Here is a 25184-nt window from a genome sequence, read left to right as displayed (position 1 = left end):
GGGGCACGGCGGGGCGAGGGAGCCGGGATCTCCTCCGCGGAGCTAGGATCTCCTTCTGAGGAGCCGGGATCTCCCCTGTAGAGCCGGGCTCCCTCTGTGGGGCCGGCATCTCCCCTGAAGAGCAGCGCTGAGGGGATGATAGCGGGCCAGCTGCCAAATAATACAGTTTATATGTAGGTGAGCTGGCGTCTCTGATATCTCAACTTTCATCCAAAAACTGATTCCTGATTTTAGTTGCAACTCTATGCTTGTACAGCCCTAGAGGAAATACGGAGTCTGTGTAATCTGCAGTCTGTTTAGGAATACAATTAGTCGACGTGGCTGTCATTCCATAAGACCCCAGGAGAACTATCCTGTCCTGCAGTTCAGGCACCCTCAAGGTACTGAAGTGTCACAGGTGGCACTAAACCCTTCCCACTCCTCATGGCACAGAGGAAGGAGAATAACCCCATACTGAGCAATACTCAATACGGAGCCCCAGATAGATTCAGATCTAAAGAAAACATTTCTCTTTTTTCTAAAATATTCTGTGATGCATCGTCATTAAATACAAGCATGTTTGACTTCCATACCAGGTGAAAGGACTTTAGAAATCCTTAGGCACATTGGGGAAAGGAGGGGAAGGGGGGGAAAGAGAGCAAGGACTTGTGCCACATCCAAATAACCCATAAAGGATGGCAGCTTTGCCACAACAGAGAGCAAACCATGAATCTGTTAAATGAATTATCTTTTCTGTCCTTTAACAATGGCCAGAGAGACAAACCACCCAGTTCTAGAAAGCCAGCAGCAGAACAATGAGGGGCAAGCAGCTGGCACAAAAGCTGTCAGAATGTGCAAACAAGGCAAGGAGTCAGATGCCACATGCCCAGTGGTGAACTAAGCAACACCAAACACAAGCATTTACAGCAGGCAAGGTCAGCAGCATCTTAGAAAGCCAAATCAGTCAAATAGCCAGTCAGACAAATCAGTCAAACAGCCAGCAGGAGGTTTTACCTACAGATTTCACCATCTGTCTTGTTTCTGTTTGACTTCTTGTGATTTCGGCCTTGCTAAATTTTAATGAGCTTGTTGGGGTATTTTCCATGTACTACTGTTTAGCTCCCCCTGGGGATCAATATTCATATTGGTGGGTTTTTTTCAATGAGTCACCGGTGAGAGACACGACTGATTTTCTCCGAGAATTCTATAAAAAACAAGTGTGTACAGTCAACATGCATCTGCACAGGGTAGGCCTTCAAGGACACAGGACTTGGCAGAAAAGCCCTTTGTCAGATTACAAAGCAAGGTGATCCTGCCCCTCTGCTCGACCCTCGTGAGGCCACATCTGGACTGGTTGTTTGATATACCTTTATCATGCCTCTTTTATTTCTTTTCTGACTGCTGTTGTTACAATTTATTACTATGACATTTATTATCATATATCCTCTTTCTGGTCCCCTCAATCTATGAAAAAGAGATGACCAAAATTGCGCATTTGTCCAGGTGAAGATGAATCTTTGCATTTTTTGGTATTAAAATGTTTTTGATAACATCCTCTGCCCCACACTGAACCTTTTGCTGTTTTAACTGCTGCTACACTGATCAAAAGTTTAAGCTGAAAATCCATAACAAATCTACTTTCTAGATAATTAGTAAGTAATTATATTAATATTACATCTTCTTTTTAATGGGCATTACCTAGCGCTAATTAATCTGCCATTATGTTGTCTCTAGTCCTGACAAGTCATACTGTATGTGTACAGAAAGTTTAAATATTTCTGTAATCATCATTCATCTATTGGACAGCTGAAGATTAGGAGGAATTGTGGTTTGGAGAATAGAATTTTATTTTTTTTTTAGATCAAAACGAAACAGGTTATAATTTTGGCACTTGAAGATTATATAGTTTATGCGTGTGTCATTATTGCAAGGGGACATAAATAGGTTTGTGCTAGGTAAACACTTTTTGTTTAACCACCATTGCGATTTTGTACGCAGGAAGAATGGAAGGGAAAATAAAAATTACTCTCATCATTACTTTTTGTGCTTATTCTGCTGTCATAAAATTAAATGGCTTAATAGTCCTACCACAAATTGTAAATTAAATCCAAACAGTCACAGGCCAGTCAGTTCTTATGCTTTAAAATAATGTCCAAGAGCTTTTGGTCCACTTTATTTGGCAATATATCAGTGAGACATAGGTACAAAAATGCAATTTTATTTATTGAAGTTAGCACAGATGCCTGATTAAAGAATAAATAGAAAGTGCACCTTAAGGCCTCAATCCTACACCCAGACAGTCGGCACAGAACCCTTGAGCCATCTGCTCCCAGCATCAGGGCCTTTGCATTGCTGCAAGGATGGCCGAGAGGATGGGCTGCAGGTCTCTGCTTACAGACACATCTCTAGCCCTCAGCAGCTTGCATCTATATTTGTGGGGAGTGAGGAGGGGCTTGTGAGGCTCCCCAAGGCGTGCCAGACATCAAACAAACAAATAAGAGCCAGCCCGGAAACATCCACTCGGGCTTAGAGCAGCAGTTTGTCTGGGTCTGAGCTCTGCCAGTGGCAAATGTGGAGGCACCCACCAGTATTCCTGCTGGGAAAACCTTCTTATCCATCAGAAATGGCTGGGGCTCCTAAGCACATGTGTGCACAGACCATGCAAAGTCATTTTGTATTTGCTGCTTTTTAAAATCATTGCCATAGTTGATTTTTCCCTATACAATTCTCTCTGAGTCCTGCTTGGAGTTTGAATGTATTCCAGCTAATGGTTCCTCTCCCAGGTTGATTTCTGTATGTTAATGGTTCTCCTTCTGGAGGTCTGGAAAACTGAGATCCCAATTCTACAATAAATTGGTTACGGAAATGAGTAATTTTATTCATGAGAGCCTCTGGTCTCACAAATAAATTACACATGAGGCCTAGCACAACATACAGAAGTTCAAAGACAGTTTATAGAGAAAATGAGGGACAAAAATTATATATCACAAGATTTTTTGTTTCAGTTGCAATTGCCTGGTGTAGAATCATTTCCCAGTTCTACAGTTAGGGCCAGACTTACATATGTGCTATCATCTCTGCTCCCACCGTTTCTGCATTTAATTACAGGGTTTCATCTTTTGGAGGAGGGGAAGGTAATCAAACCTTCCCTTTGTTTCTGTATTTTGCAAAATTCTTCAGAATTTGTTTTAATTGTATCCCTTTGTACTTTAATCTTAAGCTTTGCCTTCCTGTCCTATTCCTTTTCTGTTTGCAGTCTTTAATCCTAAATTATTATCATGCAGCTGTTGCTATGTAATTAATGTTCATCTGATTTTAAGCCTTCTTCTGAAAATAGATGTGGGTTTAATTTATGTATTGCCATTAGTACAAAGTTAAACAAAGTTTAACCCTAGGCCCTTTTCTGGAGACAGGCTCCCCTGCATTTATTCCCTCCTGGTTAACAGTACAAGCAGGCCTGGTGATTACACACAAATACTGCCCATGTAAGAGTTGCAGAACTGGCCTTAAATGGCTTTCTTACTGATTTGGGCTTCTTTTTCCTTTTATGCTGGCAACTTATAAAATACATCAGCCAAAATGTACCCAGCAGTGGTCCTGGGTAGACTGTAAATACATTTTATTATTTGGTTGTGAAATGTCTCACTCGGCTACAGCCTTGGACAGAGCCTTTAATCCTTACTGCAGCTGGAATAAATATGAATGAAATGCCCTACTTGATCAATGCTACACAGACATGTGCTCACGTGGACGGACACACGCTCTGGCTGCTCTCACTATGGCTTTGTTTTGAAGAGGACATCCATGTAAGCCTTGTCCAGATCCATGGATTTCTTCTGCGCTGCTGCCCGCAGGTGCTCCGGGAGCAGCCTCCGGCCCAGCACAATGTCATCTTTGCTGCGAGGCCTCTGGGTGCGAGCATCCTCCAGGGCACTGTGCACGTCCTGCAGCTTCATCTGCAGCCAGTCCTGCCTCTCCACCGTGTGCCGGTGCTCGCCCAGGTTATGCATCAGCTGCATCTCGCTCACAGACCTTCTCCTGCGGCAAAGAAAAGCAAAGACACAGGCCCATGGGAGCCCTTCTTGGGTTCCAGAACTCAGCTCAAAGGCCCAGCTTTGGGAACTTTTGTAAGGAATCACAATACATAACTGTAGGAGCTGCCTGGCTGACCTGTAAGGCATAGAATGACATCTGGAGAAGAGAGTGATGTAGTAATTACATATCCTCTGAACAGAGAGAGGCATGGTTCTCCCAGGAAAATCCTGGGAAGCTGTGTAGAAGCTGTAGGAAACTTTGACGAAAGAATCCAAACAATTATTATCTCTCTTTCTGTAAGCATTGTTTATAGATACGGCTCTCTAGAGTGTGCTATCATTCACAGTTCACCAGTAATGTGAGAGAAGATTCCTAAAGGCCAATCAGGTCTCAGGTCCACCATTGTTTCAATAAGAACGTAGATTTCTGATAATAAAGTGTCTTTTCATGCCTTCTGATGATGGAGTCTCTGTATCACCTTTGGCTGTCCCCAGTACCCCTTTGGTGATAGAGGCAGAGTGGGGGGTGATTTGTTATTGGTAGTGGATATATCAGTGAGAAGGCATCACACGTGGGGAGCAGTTCAGTTTTGGGACATTGTTGTTCCTACAACTTAGTTCAGCTATTGTAGAGGAGCTTTTATAATATTATGTAAGTGATCAATGAAACAATGGCATTTATTCAGTGGTAGTTTTCTGTGATCACTAGAGCTAAGGAAGCGTGATTCCCTGTGGATTTGTATCTCAGCTGGTGGATGTTGGTGTCTAAGTGTGCGTTACAGCTAGATTCTTACAGTACAAAAGATGCCCACCTGTGTAGACCCCCAAGACATGGAGCTTATCCAATTTGAATAATAAGAGAAGAATTACATTATTTTAATCCCTCTACTCAGCTGCCTATTTTCAAAATATATACATACACTTAAGAGTATCTGAGATCTCTAGAGCTCTTTCTGGAGGACAGAGTTAGGCCAGCTTGGCCACAGGGTTCGAAACAGGGACAGAACTTACACACATGCACTCACAGACAAACCACCACGTTCTCAGGAGCAGCAAAAGCCACCCCGTGTGAGAAAGTGTACTTACACCATTGGTCTTCCATCTGAGGTTGTAAAAAAGCACATGGCACATAAAATGATTGCAGCCCGGACCAGGTTTCTTATAGAAGTCATTTTGTCTACAAAGGTAGAAATGAATACACATAAAGTCTGTAATTCAAGTTATTTCTGTTTGTTCCAAACAAATTTAAATTAGGAAAAAAAGTTGAAAAACATCAGACAAGAGTTTTTGAAAAACCTTTCTTTGTGAAACAGGTTAGAGCAAGGAATGGAAATGAAGGATGTATTTCTAGTACTAATTTTGTGAGCAACTTATGGTTACTCCCTAGGCAACTTCATGAATTTTGGTCAGCTTTAGCTGCCCTGCATCATCATCATTGTCATCATCTAGGTACCTATCTCTTCCATAATTGGGTGAAAAGAACCATGTTCTTCCAATATTATTATTATTGTCATCATCATTATCATTATGACTTTGTAGCCTTCAAGTCCAGTGAAATACTTGTGTATAGCTATTCAAATGAAAAAAAAATATAGACTAAAACTTTCTATATTTCTCTATTTCGCATATTCTTTAGAATGAAGAGGCTGACACTTTCCCTGACAATTTTGACACAGAGGCATAACACTACTGAGTTATCCCAGCCACTATTGAGTTACAGAAGAAAAATCAAAATTATGCCCTTCATTTTGTCAGGGATAATCCTGCATTTCTTGTGTGAATTCCCCTCTGATTTTTACATCATCATCAGAACTGCCATTTGGAATAAATATTTAGAAAATATTTACCACTGATGATGCTACAACAGGCAAAAGCAACCCAGTTCCAGTATCAGTTTCTAGTCTGGATTTTCAGTATTGGCAGGCAGAAAAGGCATCTTTTTGTTACCACTTAAGAAATTTGATACAGAGTAACTGAAGCCTAAGAGATATAAAACTCCACTATGCCTTTTTTTGCAACAGTTTCTGCAGCTTTGCTCTAGGTCAGAAAAGCATTTATAACAGTATCAATGAGATCCTGGCAGTCCATCTAACCCAGGATTATAAATTCAGGACTTGAATTCACTTCAAGATATTTCTCACTCACTCTCTCTCTCTGACTTTTTCATTTCACAAATTTAGTTCAGATAACAGAACAGTTTGATCTTACTAATATTCACTTATTTTTTAAGATAGTCTGAAAAGAAATTAACATAAAAATGGGTAAAGAATCAATGACAAAATATTCTAATAAGTCTTCCAGAGAACTTGGAAAAAAGTAGAGTATACTTACCAGATAAAATGTTTAAGAGATTTCTGGCTTGGGTATGTCAGCAAATGACTGTCTCTTGATGTCAAGTATATTTAAAGACCACTGAATTGGTTTAGTGGACCCCTTAAATGTAACTTTAAAATAGAGCTTCTAAGTAACTTGGAAGCCCTTTTATTGTCTCAGTTGATGTCACTGTCACACACACCCTCCTGACCCTCATGTACCCACCCTCAGATGCTTTCGTTGATTTGACATTTCATTTGCAGGGTAGAGAGGCCTCAACAGAAAGTCAGTCCTGGGAAGCTGGGAGGAAGTTTGACTTTTAAATTCAGAATTGTGCCCAAGATAATGTGAGCTCAGAAGCTGTTGGAAGGAATTGCAAAGAAAACTTTGAGTTGTTAAATGCAGGCAGGTAAAACTTGAATGAGACAGTAAATGATCTACAAGTGAAATATTACAACTGGATATTTTTACAAAATACTGGAAAGATAATACTTTTAATATTTGTGGGAAATAAGAATAGTCACTCCAGGTCAGATATGAAGTTTATTTACTAGTAAGGAGCAGAAGCCCCAAGAATGAAAGAGGGTCAAGTTTTTAATGAGGAGCTGGTGCCACTGAAAAGTTGCTGAAATGGTACTAGACCCTCACTGCTCTGTTTTACCTATATCTGTGAATGGCCCTGAATATCCCAAATGTGCTAAGTGGAATGAAGGCATTTGAAGCAGCTGAGATAAAAATTTATTAATTTTGGGAAAGAAATATAGGGTTCTGCCTGCTTTCTAAGCAGTGAAATGTGTAAATCAGCACTATTTTCCCATGTGCATGAATAAAGATTATTTTTGCTGCAAGGTATTTTTCCTGTGTTAGATTCTTCTTCTGATTTCCAGTGTATTTCTCCCCAAAAACTCAAGCAAGCATCCACAAACAAAAACCAGTTAGCATTTGCACATTCTAACCCAGAATTTGGATGATATTATTGCTTTTAACATGAATGCTTTTAGCATATGTTATGGTCCTGTTGTACCTCATAAAGAGTTGTAAAATTACATGGGGAATGGGAGGGAAGAACCAGAAACTCCAAAAAGCTCTAGAGATCTCATGGTTCCATCAGTCTACAGATTAGTGAGTAAAGTGAGAATTAATGAAGCAATTGACTTGAACAAGTCCAGGAAGACAGAGTAAAGACAGCTTCCAGCATCATATTGTCAGCTGGCAATATCCTTCCCTTAAACGCAGCCTACAGGGGTTCACGGGAATATGTTTTATTAGGAGATTTGGATCTCCTGGGAACACCGGGATATTAACCTGAAGGCTAAAATATGACTAAACTATTACTAAAGGATATTCCTAGGCATACTGTGGCTAAAAATGTACAGTGGAATGGCATAACAGGCAAGGATTTTAAAGTCTCCACAGAGCTGGTAATGGAAAGCTCTCTTTTTTAGATTTTACTGTAACATATGCAAAACCTTTAATGAAACTCTCAAGGTAATTTTTTTACAGAGGCCTGGCATTCATATGGAACCCTTAGCATGTGACAGCAAAGGCTTAAGTAAGGGACAAGTGGTAGAAAATTTAGTGTAATTTTTATTCAAAGGTAGTGATGGGTCATACGTAAAATTTCAAGCAAAGATGGCATAACTTGATTACTTGAAAAAGATGCAGTTTGTTTCAGGAGAGTGAAGACACAAAAATAAAAATAGTCAGTATGTACCCATTATTTGTAAGCAAATAGAGCCTGTGATGGTAATAAAAGAAATTTTGCATGGCAGCTCAAAATGGGCATCGCTTTACAGGCAGAAAAAATAACTTACTTGATTTGGATTACTCTCCCTCACACCCAGAAATTATGTTATTTGAAAATACAGCTGCTAAGTTATGCAATGTCATCCCTGTTTGCTAAACTTGGCATATCAAATGTGGGAATGGCAGATAATGGACCAAGTGAATGCAGTTTTTTTACCACACTCTGTAATTGTTTGCACTTTTGTTTGGACACAGTGTATCCAGTGTTTAATGAGGAGCTGAAAATGGTATTGAGCTCCTTGAATGTTTCAGTCGGAGGATGATTCATGTTCAGATTCAAATTTTTCCCTGCCTTAAGCATCCTTTTAATAATTCAATAATTTAATAATCTCTTTTGGGCACTACTGAGCTGATCCCAGGAAACCAGGGCTAACAAGTACTGAACTGCTGTTCAGTAAGAGGCTTAAAACTACCCAAATTTATAGACACTGCCACAAAAAAGAAACAAAAGATAGAAAAATTAAATATTACCTCTTCATTTGAAAGGCATTTAATGATATTTTGTAGTTATAAGACTATGCACATAAATACAAAGGCAAAGTATGGATGAAAAAATCTGCAGGTCCTTAGGAATTCTTTGTGCCTACAAATGAGACCTGACCTATGGAAGACAGTTTTTGCTCCTCTCGGAATAAGAAGAGGGAAAACACAGTGGATTCTGAGTTTTCAAAGAGAGCATGGGCACCTTTTGAGGCTGAAACACAAAAAATTTTGAAGATTTTAGTTCAAATGTGTGACTGTTTTTCATGCACAACAGCAAACTTTCTCAGGCTAGATCTAAGCCTGAGTAGGGTGTTCTCTTCTACCTTCACATAAACTCACAGAATGCTCTATGGACATGAGACAATATAATAATACATTCTCAAAAGTTTATTACAGGAAAGGCTTCTCCATGCCAGGAGGCATTACAGACACAGGGCAGGGGATGGCACTCCTGAGGGTGAGGGAGAGGGCTGAAAAACCAAAGGTGCCGGAACCACAGTGTGGGAGGGAAGAGCTGACCACAGCCTTTTCCTCTGACAAGAGTTTTTCTTGATCAGCCAGCAACCTACCCTTCCCTGACCTTCCCTTATAGATTGTACAGATACCTGAACCAATTGGGCATGAAGAAATCCGTGTTGCTTTGTTTGCAGCTGCTGTGCCACTGACATTGAATTTGTGCCATCGGATGTAATCAGACTCCTGGGCTGAAAACGGGGGGAAAGCAATGAGACAGATTTTACAGCCAGCTAGGTGAACAACTACTATATTGCAAAAATCCTGAATTATTAACTTTTTTTGCATATTCTATTCATTTTGTCATGGGAAAATATTATACTGCATCTTGAAATTAAACCCATACTGAGGTACATCATAAACTGAGGTACATCACTGGAATGTCGTTAAAGGACACAAAACTTTTTAGAATTCTACTGTTCAGTGACTAAAGCAATTCTACTGTTCAGTGACTAAAGCACATTTTCCAAAATGAATGATGTAATCTGGTGTATTAATATTCCTACAGAATACTCCATTCTCTAGATTTAAGGCTTCAATGCTGAAGTGAGATTCCTGCAGTGCTATTTCCAACAGCAGGCTTTTCCCACACTGCTTGTTCCAGAGGGTAGCTCCAGATAAAATGCTTTCTAACTGCAGCTATGGCTTAAAGAATATTAGTAGGTCATTGAGCAGGGGAGCAGAGCAAAGTAATTGATGACACACTGGATGATTGGTGAGGCAACTTTCTAAATGTGTCCCAGGAATGTTTCTGTCTTGACACAATGAAGAGCCCAAGTGACAGTCAGTAAACTCATTAGAACTTCATTTGATTGACAAGATTTGTGGCTTTTCAAATACCACAGCAGCATGTTCAGTAATTTATGTAAGCAATGTTGGGCATCTTCAGGTGGGTTTTGGGTTCATGCAGCCAGATGAGGCTTCAGGGCCATGACAGTTTCCAACTGGATAAAAAACAGCACAAGGATTTCTCAAAAGATCACCTATCACAGTTGTAGTTTGTGTCCAGTCTTCATACAATTTGGTTTTAGCAGCTACTGGCAACTGCATTTGGACATAATTGCTTACCGGTATGTCTTTTCTCCAGTTACATAAAATCTTTCACTTGAGAATCACAGTATTCCCAAATCTCCCTGTTTTCTTTCTGATTAAAGTATATACTGATAATACTTTTTTCCTAGGCTCTGGACATTCAGACAAAGATGGATTAATTGCAAATATCACTGAGAGAAAGATCAGAGAGGGAACAGAGGCTGGCAGATTCTAGTCCCAGTCACCTGACTTCAAGTTCGCTTACCTGGGGAGATGGACTGAGCACTGTCATGATAACTATGACCCACATTCTTTCTAGAGTTAAATAATTCAATGGAACACATGTGATGAATGGACACTTCCTTTTGCCCTCAGTGTAACTCAGCCATGTCCAGTTTATCCCAGAACTTCCCTATTGACCTCTCACGGGCATGGCAGGCTTTGCTGGTGGGATCAGGAATGCAGGAGTGCTTGCTCTCTGCATGCCACTCTGTAGGATGGCTGCCTAGAATGTCACAGAGCATTACGTGGCTCTTTTGAAGACCAGATGGAGGCTCCTGCTTACCTCATCTCTCTCTCATGAGAAGAATCTGAAGCTTGGTGAAGCAGCCCAGAGCAGCCTGGAGGAATGCTAAAATGGCTGTCAAGGGAAGCCATGAGGGAGAGCTACCTCTGAGTCTCTACATATTTCACTGGTCAGTAACAAAAATGCTGTTGAGCATCCTGAACAATAAGAAAAGCCACAGTTAGTTCCAACAAGTACATATTGGCACACTTTTAAAGTTCTATTAGTGAACTGTACACTGAATATGTAAGTATTTCTAGAATTGTCAGCGTAAGTCTAGGTTTTGATTTGGATTTTAAAGTTCTGGTAAGTTATTTATTTCACCCTGGTCAGTAATCAATAAATATCAGCCCTCATGGCACTGAAACCCCATGCTGTCAATGCTCTGCTGAATGCAATGCTATAATGAAAAATACAATACTTTATTACCTTTTCCAGTAGACAGGAAGCTAGTACAATACTCAAAGCTGCTGTTGGATCATTGGATTTTAGGGATAATACCAAACTGGATTATGCACATGCATACTCACACACATCTATATACAGGCCAGAATACCTCCAGGCCCTTGCTGGCTCTGAGTGCTTTGGGCAGGCCTGAGCCCCCTTCCAGTGCATTGCAGAGCACTCAGAGCTCTAATGAAGGCTCAGGCTCTTTTGTGTCATCCCTGAAACCACCCTGGCATCCCTGACAAGCCACACCAGGACAGCACTTCTTGGAGCACAAGTAATCCTGGAAGGAAATGCATCTGATATTGAAACAGGGATGAGTCTAAAATCCACTCACAATCCTTAGCCAGCCTCAAGCACTTCACTCTGGGAAGACTTTGGAACTCAGGAAGTGAAAAATCTGTAAAAATTCTTCTTAAGTAAAAATCTGCACACACAATCACATATACATGCACATTCTATAATATCAACATTTAAAAAGCATTTAGGACATCCACTAAAAAAGGTTTGAATATTTAATATTAGGAACAGCTGATACCTGCAAGTGTCAGGTTTGACCTACCAAAACTAGTGTACGAATGATTGTGCCAGCTCTGCATAAAAGAATCATGAAGACTCAGGATGATACAGGATAAAACAGAAGGACAACAGGTTTTATGCAGGTAGCCATGTATTTTTCTATCCTTCCTCCTGAAAAGATAGCTCAAGTTTATATTCCCCTATTTTTGCAGCCACTGCAGATGAGCAGATAGCACCCAAGCAAGCAGTCTGGAGCCTGATGAAATCTCATGGGAATGATGAGTGTGATTCACGAAAGAAGGATGATATTTCAGACCTTTCCTGCAATCCAGTGACTATCTTGAAAATATCTTAGTCCACAGGCTGCTGAAAAACTCATAAACACACAGAACTGGCATAAATCATTGTTTGGGTTCTGAAAGAAAATACTGTGCTATGCAGGAGATGCAGACCCTCTAATAATGGTGATACTAAGAATGAAAAATATGTTGCATTTAATGCAAAGCTTTTCATTATTTCAGCTATAAATTGCAGCAAATAAAATGCTTTATGTTATACATTAAGGACCTTGCCCCAGAAATAAACCCCTTTAAGTGAAACCTTCTAGGTGAATACTTATCAAAAATTAACTCCATAGATATATATGTTGACCTGAAGTTTCTTCATTATAATCTCTTAATGTACTTTTTCACATATTTATATTATTTGCGAGAGGGATAACACATTTTCTGTACTTTCCCTGCTCTATTTAATACAGCCTTTTCACTAAATTATTGCCTGGACTATTAATATTTGTCAAAATCAAATTCTTGGACTAAAAATTTTCTTCATTTTAAATCCATGCATATTATTTTCATTATACTTTTTTTAAATATTCCTGTGTTGATCAGAAATTTTCTCAAAACTGATTTTTTTTCCTAGCATCTCCTGAAATATCAGTACTAACATGAAAATCTAATACTAATTCTGACAATCTAGTTCACCAAGAAGTATAGCACCTTATATGAATGCTATACAGACTATCTCAATTTAAAAGTTTTCATCTTTAACTGTTTCTTCTTTGCTTAACCTCCACTGAAATCTATTCATAGGTTGTGTCTCCTTCCATATGACATTCAGGCTCTTCATCTTAATTTTTTCTGCTTTTTATAACAGGCCTAGATCACCGTTTGCATGCACTGCACATTGTCACTTTAATCTCTGCAGTTTGGACTAGGTAAAAAATCAAAATTTGCATAGCTTGCACTGGGCGTGAATGACAAACTAGAACGATGAGTAATTGAGGACCTAACCCTGTGTTTCTGTCCTCATTTTCTGTTATTCTTTTTTTTTTCACTGTGATCGCCCTGTCTCATGGGATAGACCAGTGAGGGTAAGAATTAGCCAATTCTGCCCAAGCAATCACTTCATTTTCCATGGTTCCTAGTCACTATTAAAATGGTGAACCCTATAAAATCTAGTCCTTATATTAATTTTTTCTGGGTAAAACTCTCTTAGGAGCAGGCTTTTCATCATTACCCAGATAATTTTCCTCCTGTTGTCTCCTCTGCCCTTTTCTCACTGCCCACTGCCTAAACAAATGGCTGGTTCTCAACATTTAAGAAAAGATAACAATTACTATATATATACAAATATTTATATCTAAAAAACAGAATCCATAAGAAGCAGTCCAAGCCTATACAATCCTTCTATAAACTGTTCCTTCTTTTCTTGTAATTGGTACAGTTTTGTATGACTTCAAGACTGAAGACTCTGAGTACAGATTGTATTTTTTCATTAATTCTGCACAATTACCATCCTGTAGCAGTAACAGTGGGCTTCATACTTTTGCAGTGATCCTATAAATGCATCTTAGAAGCAGAGAATCATGTGAAGGAAGGATCCTAAGCCAACTTCCCTAGCAGCCTTGTGAAATTACACAGCAGAATAATTCAGGCAATTGCTGCATTGGTTGTCCCAAGATTAGTGTCCCTTCTCCTATTTCCTACATCAGGAAGCCTGAAAGGGATCTTGTGTGTGTCTGTAATACAAATGCCCTGAAAGCCAAGGCATGGTCAGAAGCTGGTAGGAAATAGGGCACACTAATGTGACAACAGATGCTGAGGGGGGAGTGCATCCTGGACCCCTGAATCTCTTTGTATCTGAGAGATCTGTAGACATTTGTGAGGTATAAATTCACCTGGGGCACAGAGAAGGTGGCTTGAGCTGAATGTTGTTCTGTGCTGTAACTGCAGGAGCAGACTCTATAAATAGCCCAACCCAGTTACCTTTTCCAGAACTTGGGGGATGGTTGATCCCCAAAATAGATGAATTACATAACTCTGTTCTCTAAACATCCTCATTCACTCTGCACATTGGGTTCTTTGCACACCACTTCAAAATTAGTGCATCCCTCTGGTTTACACTCAGCACTTGCTGGAGCAGCTGCTAGGTTGACATCAACTCAGAGGAGCAAATGCTCATTTTCAGCACCCGAGGATTTGGGCGTTGGTTGCAGATATTTATGAAAGAACATTTAAAAAGAACAGCAGGTCTGAAATATCGAAGTATAACACTGATTCTAAAGTGCAACTAGGTAGGGTCAAAAAGGCATGTATTTGATGCACTAGGCTGGATGCACATGGTTGAGATAGGGAGCAAATATCCAAGCAGAACAGTACACCTTTGTAAGCTGGCTTTGAACTTAAGGTTGCCTGGGAAGCCAGTGAAGTGTTTTTTCCTCTGGAAACCATCAGTATTTAGCAAGCATCATATACTTAAAAGGAAGATTTCATTCTGGAGCTCTGAAATCTGTCCTTAAAGGAGCCACTGGGCCTAGAATATGCTGAATGAAAAAGCTGTTCTTGAATCAAATCCTAACTCTCTAGAACTCTTAGGGCTTTCTACAGTGGAGCTTGGAAGTGCTTGTAAAGAGAACGCCTCAGGATGTTCTTTGTAAGCTTAATGCTCACAAAGGTGTGTCCAGTTCCTGCCTCCTCAGGCTGAGCAATCAGGGTGGCCCAGCACCCTGATTAATGTGAGGAGAGGACAGTGCATTGGAATGGACAGATCTGTGGACATGCTCAAATATGACCCCATCACATTGAGGGCATACTTAGAGAACAGGATGCTTCTGGAAAGGGTGCCCTACAGCTGTGTTGTCACTAATGCCACAACAGGTCTCTTGCTCATGGTAAGTCTCATTAAACAAAACCAGGAAAGCTATGTGCACAAGTCTCAAAGCTGAAATCTACCTGCAGTAATAGGAAATATCACCCAAGGGTCCCTGCATCACTGCTGTGGTGGAGATACCTTTCCATGGCATCAGGGAAAGTTGAGGAGACCAAAAGCTGACCTGGTTTGGTGGGAGAAGTGGCATTCCAGCCATGGGGCTGCCAGGCTATTGCTGCTCTGCTATGTGACGTGCACCAGCTTTGGCACAAGGGACCTGACCCCTGCAAGAGCACAGATATCCCACTCTGCCAGAGCTGCAAGCTCATCTTGTCTTCCCTATATTGATCTCCACACAGGAGTTACAAAAATTTGCAGGCTGTATTTTTAAGCTTCTTGGGTGTTACTAGGTTTTCACTTTATATGTGTCAATGTTTTGTGCTCTCCAGACACACTTATTTTCTTTCCATTAGCCTTCACTATTTTATCCATCTCTGTTGGGGTTCTCGCTGGGATTTTTATTCCTGATTTATAATCAGCCCTCTGGCACACTACATATCAGATTTCTGAAGAAATATTAATTGATATTCTTCTGCTTAGTTTATAACTCTGCTCTTTTGAAGCATGATGTAAAAGCTCTTTGCAAAACTATGAACACTGATTGGAATGATTGTCATTTTTTGGATTTCTGGAGAGTCTCGCACTGACAGCTGTTATTTCTGGTGCCAATCCCACCTCCATGTACTAAAACTCTTCTCTATATTATCTCACTGCACAAGCATGATAAATACTTTGTCACAGGCATTTACTTGCATCCTAGCTCTCCTATGATGGTGAGACACAGGTGTTAGCTCAGCTTCTGTGCCTGCATTGTAAATAGCACATTGTAATTAGACTGACTAGGTGATGATATCACGTCAATATTTTGCATTTCCACAGAAATATCTCACATTTCTATTTTTTTGAGTATAGACCATGAAAAAATGCAAAGGGCATTTAAAATTTATCACTGTTTAGAAGAGGCCACAGTCTGTGAAACATCTTTAAAAGACGAGGCTTTCAACAATCTCATGTTTCCAGAAACACTTAAATACTCAGATGTCCTGTAGCACAAGTGCCTGCCCAAAGCAGGGCTGACAATTAATTCAGAACCAGCATGCTTTATTCAGTTGGGTCTTGAAAATCTGCAAAGAAAAAAATCCTGGAAGCTCTCTGGGCAACCTGGTTAATTACCTTTGAGTGAAACACTTTTTTTCCTTAATCAGAATCTCCCATACTTCAAGCAGCAGTGGTCTTTCCTGCCAGCCCTTGCCCAGCCATTACTACGGCAAGGTGAGTATCTTGCACTAGCCCAGCCCAAGCTGTGATTGCACAGGAACACTGAAAATGTTTGACCTGCAGTTTTGGGGCTCATCCTTCTTGAAGTGAAGGGGGAAACCATGTGCAAGACATGCAAACAACTCAGATCACAGTTTCCACCATGTCTCTGAAACAACTGATTTTTTTTTTTAAAGGATTCTAGGCTGAGGTAGTTACATAGCAGCTTCCAATTAAATAAAAAGCAAGGGGGAAAATAAAGCAAATATCATGTTTAGAGATATATAGAGTGAAGTTGGTTGAAAACAATAACATTTTAGCTGTACAAAGAAAACTGAATTAGGCATTTCAAATGCCACTTAATTATAAGCCAAGTGATGCAGTAACTAGGGAAAGAAACAAGTTGTGTAAGGTAGGTAGAGGATCTTCAGTATTTAGTTTTGTTTACACAAAGCAAAACATTGAAGAGAAATAGCCTCTGTTCCAGGGGACAGTGAGCAGGTTGTATGTGTCTTTGAAAAAGGCTCTTTGGGTAATCTGGTGTATTATACAACACTAAGTTTTATTTAGGTACTTTGGTTGCCTGAATAATTAAAATGGAAACCACTGCAAGAATAACCAAGATAAACAAAGAAATTCCTGCCTCACTCATCTCTTAGAATTATTTGAACATGCTAATAAGTGGTAGACAGAGAAGATGGATCTTGAATATGACCTGATTTAGAAATTTCTGTATTCTTAAGAATATCACATGTCAAGAGATATCATGCACCTGTGCATGAACTTCCCACAAGGATTTTGTCCCCTCACTTTCTGTTTTCATCAGAAAAGGAATCCAGACATAGAAAAAAAGTTATGTGAAAGTATTTATGTGAAGAACACTTATGCATTTGAACAGGGGATTTCCTTTTCCATCAATGAGTTTTACCTCCTTTAGGATTTTTATCATATATTACTTGGGCTGTAAGTTGGCTTTGGCAAGTTACGTAGAAAACTATTGCAGCTCAAGGAGTTTCAGCAAGCACTTGCAAAACACTTGAATACAAAAGCTTTTGAAAATCTGATGTATTTGCAGCATCTCAAGAACAAGTGTCCCATTATAATTAAAATTATGCCATTGGTCATGAATATTTGCAATCAAGGGCGGATCTGCTGAGGTGGAGGTACCACAAAGGTAATTTTCTGCCTACCATGCACTTTTCTTGCCTCATCTTATCATTATATCTGTACATCTAATTGATTTTTCCAGATATCTGTTTCAGAACTAGAAAAACAAAGCAAAAGTACAAAAGATTATGCGGGAGGAGGCGTAGTTTGAATTTATCACACCAAATCGCACACGCAACAAGGAGAAGCAGCCCTTTGTGATGCTTCTCTCTTTGCTCAGTGTATGCACACAGTGCCTGAAATGTTGAATGATTAAGTTTGCTGACCCAAAATGACTGTGGCAACACTTCCAGGAGTTCAGTGGCAGTGGCTTCCTTCAGTGTAAATTCAATGGACCAAATTTTCCTGGGTGGTTCTTGAAACCAGACGGCCAGGGTGTTGGGGTTTTTTATTGCAGTTTTAAACAGACTCTTGTGCGAGGTTCCACTGCTCCCAAACAAGCCAAACGTTCTTGCTGGGAAATGTTCTCTGTGCCAGTGGCCTCAGAAGGAGAATCTGGCCTACAGATCAAATTCCCCAGCTCCCAGCTTTCTGTTTTGAGAGGCAAGCAAGCATTCCCTTGTAAAGGCAGCTCTTTAAATGCTGTAGAGGCAGGGGTGCACAGCAGGAAGCTCAGCCTCGGCAAAGGAAGTTTTTTATTAAATCCTGATATCTGATGTGAGTGTATTGACATCATCAATGGACTCATGTTGTTCAAAGCCACACAAGTTCAAATTTAATAAAAATTGTGTGAACTGTGTCCCTGAGGAGCTGGTGGCATTTTAGGGAGGCCATGGGTTTCTAAGAAACTTCCTCTAACTCTTATAGATATAAGTTCTGGAACTTAGGGCTTAACTGATGTTTGGCCTAGGGACCTTCTTTTCGATGGTTGTTTCTTTTGATGACATCCACAATAAAAGTTACAAGAATCCCCCCCTATACCAACAAGGTATAGGGGTTTGCTTGCCGGGGAAATGAGGAAGAATGGTAAGAATCTTGAGGGGAAATTGCTTATCAGCTTGAGATGGATATTCTTCAATTCTTGAATATATTAGAAAGATATTTTTCTATTTCTGCTGCCCTCTCCTGGGCACAGGGGACCAGCAGGTGCACAATGAATGGGTTTGCTTCTGCTGCTGAAACTAGTAATACTGGGTTCCTCATTCATGTCATTGAGAAACAAATCTCTCACATTTGTGAGAAAAAAACAGATAGCCCAAAACCCTATTCCTAAGAAAAGAAGAATCTGAACAATTTGCTCAAATAATACGGAATATAGAATTATAGAATCATAGTATGGATTGGGTTGGAAGGGACTTTTAAAGGTCTCTAATCCAGAGCCCAGCCAAGGACAGTGACACTTTCTGCTATCACAGGTTGCTCTGTGCCCCATCCAACCTAGCCCTGAGCACTTCCAAGGATGGGGCAGCACCAGCTTCTCTCAGCAACCTGTGCCAGCGCCTCACCACCCTCACAGGAAGGAATTTCTTCCTGATACCAAATCAAAACCCATCCTTTTCCAGTTTGAAGCCATTCCCTGTGACCTGTAAATACTTTTTCCCCATCTTTCTTGCAGGCTCCCTCCAGGTACTGGCAGCTTGCAAGGAGATGCCCCCAAAGCCTTCTCTTCTCCACACTGAACAATCCCAATTGTCTCAGCCTTTACTTATAGGAGAGATGCTCCATCTCTCTGACAGCCTTGGAGGCCTCTCTCTGGGCTGGCTCCAGCAGGTGCATGTCCCTGCAGTGCTGGGACCCCAGGGCTGGATGCAGCCCTGCAGGTGGGGTCACCTCACTCAGCCCGCTGCCCACGCTGCTTCTGGGGCAGCCCAGGTGTGACAGAACCTTTCCACAGTCACTGTGATAACAAAGAGAAACTGGGCCAAGTTCACCCTGCAGGAATCCTGATGGAGCCAATGAGCTGTGGCTGCACAAAGGCTCAATCTGGACTGTGATGTGGCTAATTTCTTGTTCAGTTGAAGGGTTGACAGGTGAACTCCTGTGGATTTAGAAAGAATGCTTTTAGGATGTTACCACCTTTCTGTTGATTTCTCCTCCCAGCTGGGTCACTACCACAAACAGTGAGCTGCACTAATCAGGCACATAAGTATTTCTAATCAGCTGCAGAGCAAAGACTGACAGATTCCTGGACAGAAAAAAAAAAAAAAAAAAAAAAAGCAAGATGCAGTTGCTAGTGATTCACACAGTGGCTAACACAATAGCACTTGCATCAGTATTCTGATGCAGCAGTGAAGTCTTAACCTCAGGAATCGGCAATCTCCAAAGATCTGTTCAGTCTGGAAACAGACTGTGCCAAACTGTTCCTAATTCGGAACTGTCACATGGTTTTTGTGAAAATTTAACTTTTAATACATTTAAAGCGTGCAATTAACAAGCTTTTGAAAATGTTTTTTTCTCCATTTTCCTAGGACTTGAGCTATATAATTTGATCCAATGTAGAAGACTTGAGAGTCACTGATCTATGTTAATTTTCCCACTTTCTTCTTAGTTCCTCCTTAGTTCCAATATAAAAACCATCCCCTAAAACCCAAGGCATGCAGAAAACAAACACCCTGACAGTTTTTTGCTTCCGAATAAGAATAAAATTTTAGTTGCGTATCTTTGTGCTGTTTTCAGCTAGAGTAGAGTTAATTTTCTTTGCAGTGGCTGGTGTGGGGCTGTGTTTGCATTTGTGCCGAACACAGGGTTGATCACACAGAGATGTTGTTGTTGCTGCTGAGCAGGGCTGCACGGAGCAAAGGCCTTCTCTGCTTTTTGTTAACCCCACTGGTGAGGGAGCTGGGGGTGCCTGGGAGGGTGGGAGGGGACACAGCCAGGAGAGGTGACCCCACTGACCAAAGGGACATTCTAGACCATGTGGAATCATGGTCAGTGTATAAAGTGGGGGGAAGAGTAAGGAAGACATTTGCAGTGATGGTTTTTGTCCTTCCCAAGTCACCTTTACTCATGACAGAGTCTTGATCTCTTGGAGAAGGCTGAACTCCTGCCTGTCCATGGGAAGCAGGGAATTAATTCCCTGTTTTGCTTTGCTTGTGTGCATGGCTGTTACTTTCCCCATTAAACTGTCCTTATCTCAGCCCATGAGTTTTGTATCTTTTACCCTTCTGATTTCCCTCCCGCCAGTCCCACTGGTGTGGGAGTGAGCAAGGAGCTGTGTGGGACTGGGCTGCCAGCTGGGGTTAAACCATGACAAACTTTTATGTTGGTTTCCCTGTGGAGAGCCACATATATCCTCAAGGATATAATCTGATCCTCAGAAAATCACAGAGTGTCCTGGGTTGGAATGGACGTTAAAGATTATCCAGTTCCATCCTGTCTGCCATGGCCAGGGACACCTTCCATTAGACCAGGCTGCTCAGAGCCCCATCCAGCCTGGCCTTGAACATTTCCAGAGATAAGGCAGCACCAACTTCTCTGGGTAGCCTGTGCCAGTGCCTCACCACCCTCCCAATAAGGAATTTCTTTGTAATATCTAATCTAAACCTACTCTCTTTCAGTTTGAAGCCACCTCCCCCTTGTTCTGCTGCTACATGCTCTTGAAATAGTCCCTTCCAATGTCTTGTACTGGAGACCCTTGCTTTGAGTGATCTTCTGATGTCCTTAGACCTGAAATTATCCTTCAGACCTGGAATTATCCTTCAAGTAAATTTCAACTGCCATCCCAGAAAAGGCTTAAATCTCCTTCAAAATTCAAAGCCAATTTTGTTCTCTGCTGGAATTACAAGGAGTGGGGACAAGTGCATGCTGTGACATTGTCAGGTGACGCTTGTTCCTAGCACGTGAAGTTAAATCCAGTTTAGCCACATATTGAGCTACATCTTCAATCCTCTGCAGGTGCTGTGTGCAGGTCACAGGATTTCCAGGCACAAAACCTAAAAGAAAAAGAAATCCATGACCACTTAGATCTTATCCTCCTTAGCAAACACTTAGGAAGAACTAGAAGTACAAAGTGTAAGAAGTATTTTAATAATCGTATTAAGACTTTTCCTACCTTAGGATTACATTACTTTGTGATGGCAGAAAAGGAGATGCTGACATCCCAGAGGATGGAAACAAGAGGCTCAATAATTCATCCCCATGATTTAGAGGAATCTTCAAAACCACTGAGAATTGCTGCATCAGTATCAGTGGGAACACTGATTTATAAAGCAGACTGTAATGCCATAAAATGTATACCTAAGGTATCTCTGCACAGCTAGGTGAAGCTACAAAAGCAATAAAGCTTAATTAAATAATCCAGCTACTTAATAAAAGAAGCATGGTGAAGGCCTTGTGGCACGAGCTTCACCATGGCCTGGCAGCTAAAAAAAAAAGATCTCTTCAGATGTTCTTATTGATGCCAGTATGGCTTAAGCCAATCCTTTTTAGCAGGTGTGGATGAACCTACCAAGCTGAAACAACCCTTTCTCTGGCTGGATAGGTGTAGGTAAGTGGCTAATTGCAAACTTCAAACAGCATTGTAATTTCTTGAGAGTGTTTGTCAATTTGGGAATATTTATTAAAAGTACATTGAGATTAATTCTAAAAATCCCTAGAATTCTGAAGGAAAACATAACTACCTAAGGGATTGGTACAGGTTTATGCTACAGTTTATGTTATTTGCCTCTAGATGGTGCTCTCACGTTGAGATGAAAAAGCTTTTTACCACAACTCTCAAAATTAATGAAAAATAGCTAAACATTTCTCTCAAAGTCAAAATTGTCAACATTTTCAAAAGAGCAAGGAAAAAAAACTTGCTGGAATGCATAGGAGTGTGCCATATGGTAGTTTCAGATGACTGATGTCCCCCAGATGGCTTGAGGAAGGGATTTTAATCTTAGGAAAACCAGCACTAAAGCCACACATTACTTCATAAAAAAGATAAAAATTCTAAAAAAATTTAAAGCATTTGTCAAATAACCTTTATGGTTAAATAATATCACTCCAAATGGGTGATCATCCAGCATTGCAAACTGGAAAAAAAAAGGCAAAGGGATTTAGCAATAGTAAAACCCAATGTTTTACTGTAAGGACAAAGCCCACTGTTCCCTGTGTGGTTTGTGCATATTTCTACTCAACATTCTCCTTCACATGATGCAAGCATTATGCCAGAAAGTAGAGGTGATTCAGGTGTCTCAGAGATTTCTCACCATGTCCATTGTGTTTGAGCAGGAGACAAGTTTTTACATCATTTATAAATGATGTGAATTCTTCTGGACCTTTTCTATTTTCAACAAGCAAGTCATCTTACTCGTGCACATCCCTTTTCAGGTGTCCTTCACCAGGAAGAAGCTCTCTCAGTCCCACCATTTGCTCCCTAATTCCTCTGCCGCATGTAGCTGTGACACACACAGGACCATTTTGGTTAACAATGAAACAAAGGAACATTTTGGAGGCCAGTACTGTCTGGCTGATAAGTCTGAAATTGAAGTTGACTCTTTGAGTGTGAGTAGTTTTGCCTGCTTTTTGTACTTACTTAATATCCATCCTAAACTTTTTTTTTACCCTCTCAGCCCTGTAGAGACAATTATGCAGGGCTCCTCTGGTTCCCTTCCTTGCAGATTTCATCTGGTTCCTTTCCTTCTAGGCTCACATTAGGCTAAGACCTATTGAGACACACCATTCTTTATTCTTTTGCTTCTTTTCCTGGATTTTAAGCTTCTGTTCATACCAGCTGATTAAGTTCTAGATATATGGCTGTCACTGTTCCCACACATAAAAATACACATAAAAATTCTGTTTGCTTTCAGGCAGCACGGGATCAGAGCTGTAAATAATACAAAGCTGTCATTTACTGGGCCCTTTACCTTTAACACACAAATACATTGAACAAAAGCAACAGAGACTCGGGACTCAGCAGGACGCCGGAGACTCAGGGCCACAGGCCCCAAAACACCAATGCTGGCCTTTTCCCTGGGAAACAAAACTCACCAGCCCAGGTTCCTGGTGTCAGCTTCAAGGAGGCACTCTGCACTGTCAAAGCAGCCCGAGATGGCGTTAGTAACAGCTTGGGTCTTGGCTAGAAGCATCTGTGTATTCTTCTCCTGACCTGGATTGCACAGGGTCAATCAGCTTCCTGTTCCATCCTCTTCCCCAGAGAAGATGTCCGTCCAGGCAAGCCAGCCTTCTGCCTCGTCTGCTTGGCTTCCGACGTTTGGCCGTCGCCTGCTCCTGCGCCCTTAGGAGGTGATGCTTCCAAAGCCACCAGCACTGAACGACCCCAGTACCTTCAGAAACATTTTCCCCGGGGACCTTGCTTGGCAGTTCCCTGAGCAGCCCAAAGTCTGCTCTCTTCATGCTCTGAGCTGAGGCTTTGCTGGCCCTTTTCCTCTTGTCAGAGGTGCGAGCCTCCGTGGATTTGTGGTGGCTGTGGCCAAGACGGCCGCCAATCCCCGCTTGGTCCAGGGCACGTGGGGCTCAGACTCCAGGGGCCTGGCTCTAGGGGGGCTGAGCTGGAGGGTCTTGGGCTGTGGGGGGCTCCTCCCTTACTGGGAGGAGGCTTCCTGGGGAGGAAGAAGGCTCTGGCACGAGCCGCGAGGCCTGGGGCCCATCTGCCTGCTGCCGAGGGGAGGGAAAGAAAGAGGAAGAAAGGTCCTTGGGGCTCAATCTGAAATGATGTTCTGCTGCTTCTGGTTCTTCTCAGAGCTTTGGAGAGGAGGCATCTGTGTCCCTGACACCTGCCCACCCTTGCAATGCACGCACGGACCCGTGTGTCGCTTCAGGAGACGCACCAAGAAGCCTTTGAAAGGGGCTTTGAAAGGGCAGCTGCTGTTCCGCGGTTGCATTTCTTGGCTCGGCCAAGCCCCTGCTAGCCGCACTACAGCCTGTGCTTGAAGACACAAAAGTACCATCCTGGAGGAAAGGCCTGGAAAGCTTGACAAAAGCTGAAGGGAGCACTCTGATTTGCTCTGTTCCCAAGAGGTTTCTTTAGCTGAAGTTGCTGACAAGGACCAGACTTGACACACTGCAGTGGGTTTGTTGCTGTTTTATTTCTCGGGTCCTCAGTCCTGCACGGGATCCGCTAAGTGGGTGCCACAGAGGCTCCGGCGAGGCATCAAAAACGCCTGCCCCGCACCCAAGGGTGGCGCAAGATCTCCTCCAGCTCCGGCCTGTCCGCGGGGTGCTTGGCCAAACACCAGCGGATCAGGTGCTGGCACTCTGGGGAGAGAAGCCGGAAAGGGCCGGTCACCGGGAGAAGGCTCCCGCCCAGCCGCCCCCGGCGTCCGCGGGGCCCGGGCTGCGCGCCGCCGTCTGCCAAAGCCCGCCTTGGTGAGGCCGGATACCAACCTGGAGAGACCTGCTGCCAGAAGAAGAGCTGCCCCAGCACGATCTCACGGTCGTCCTGGAAGGGGAGGCACCCGCAGACCATGACGTACAGCAGCACGCCCAGGGACCAGACGGTCGCCGCGTGGCCGTGGTAGGAGCCCAGGCAGATCCACTCGGGCGGGCTGTACGCGTGCGTTCCTAGGGGAGACAGGCGGCGCTGTCCAGGCGCGGGCTGCGGCCTTCCGGAGCCTAGCGCCAGCCTCCCGGCTGAGGCAGGGGCTGACCCGCGGCCACAGCTTGCCCCCGAGGCCACCCCGCGTCCCCCAGCCGGCTGGCCAAAGCCAAGAAACCGTTCTGCAAGGCAAAGAGGCCCAGCGGAATGGCCCGAGCCCTCGAGGGCCTGCCGAGCCGAGATTGGCCGGGGCTGCCTTCTGCCGCCCCCCCTCTGTCGGCAGGGCCGGCAGCCGGCTCCCGGGGCACGGCGTCTGCCCCGTGCCCAAGGGCAGCCGGCTGAAGGCCGCAGCCCACGAGGGAGCAGGGCCCGGGCCGTGGGCTCACCGGCATAGTGCGTGAAGGCCTGCTCCTGGAGGAAGGTGCCGCAACCGAAGTCGATG

At 42.4% G+C, this 25184-nt stretch overlaps 1 protein-coding gene across 1 annotated transcript; it reads right to left on the bottom strand.

Moving 5' to 3' along the window:
- Positions 1–3755: 3755 nt before the first annotated feature.
- Positions 3756–6616, bottom strand: PTH (parathyroid hormone). The gene is made up of 3 exons (XM_038139685.1): positions 6552–6616; positions 5100–5190; positions 3756–4017 (listed from the first exon to the last, which is right to left on the bottom strand). Exons 2-3 carry the CDS (start codon positions 5183–5185, stop codon positions 3756–3758), a joined length of 348 nt encoding a protein of 115 aa, XP_037995613.1. The 5' UTR covers positions 5186–5190; positions 6552–6616.
- Between the last annotated feature and the right edge of the window lie 18568 nt (positions 6617–25184).

Source organism: Motacilla alba, chromosome 5, assembly GCF_015832195.1.
Source record: "Motacilla alba alba isolate MOTALB_02 chromosome 5, Motacilla_alba_V1.0_pri, whole genome shotgun sequence".
Taxonomy (NCBI): domain Eukaryota; kingdom Metazoa; phylum Chordata; class Aves; order Passeriformes; family Motacillidae; genus Motacilla; species Motacilla alba.
The sequence above is the reverse complement of the archived record's forward strand: the minus strand, read 5'-3'. Positions and strand labels throughout refer to the sequence as shown.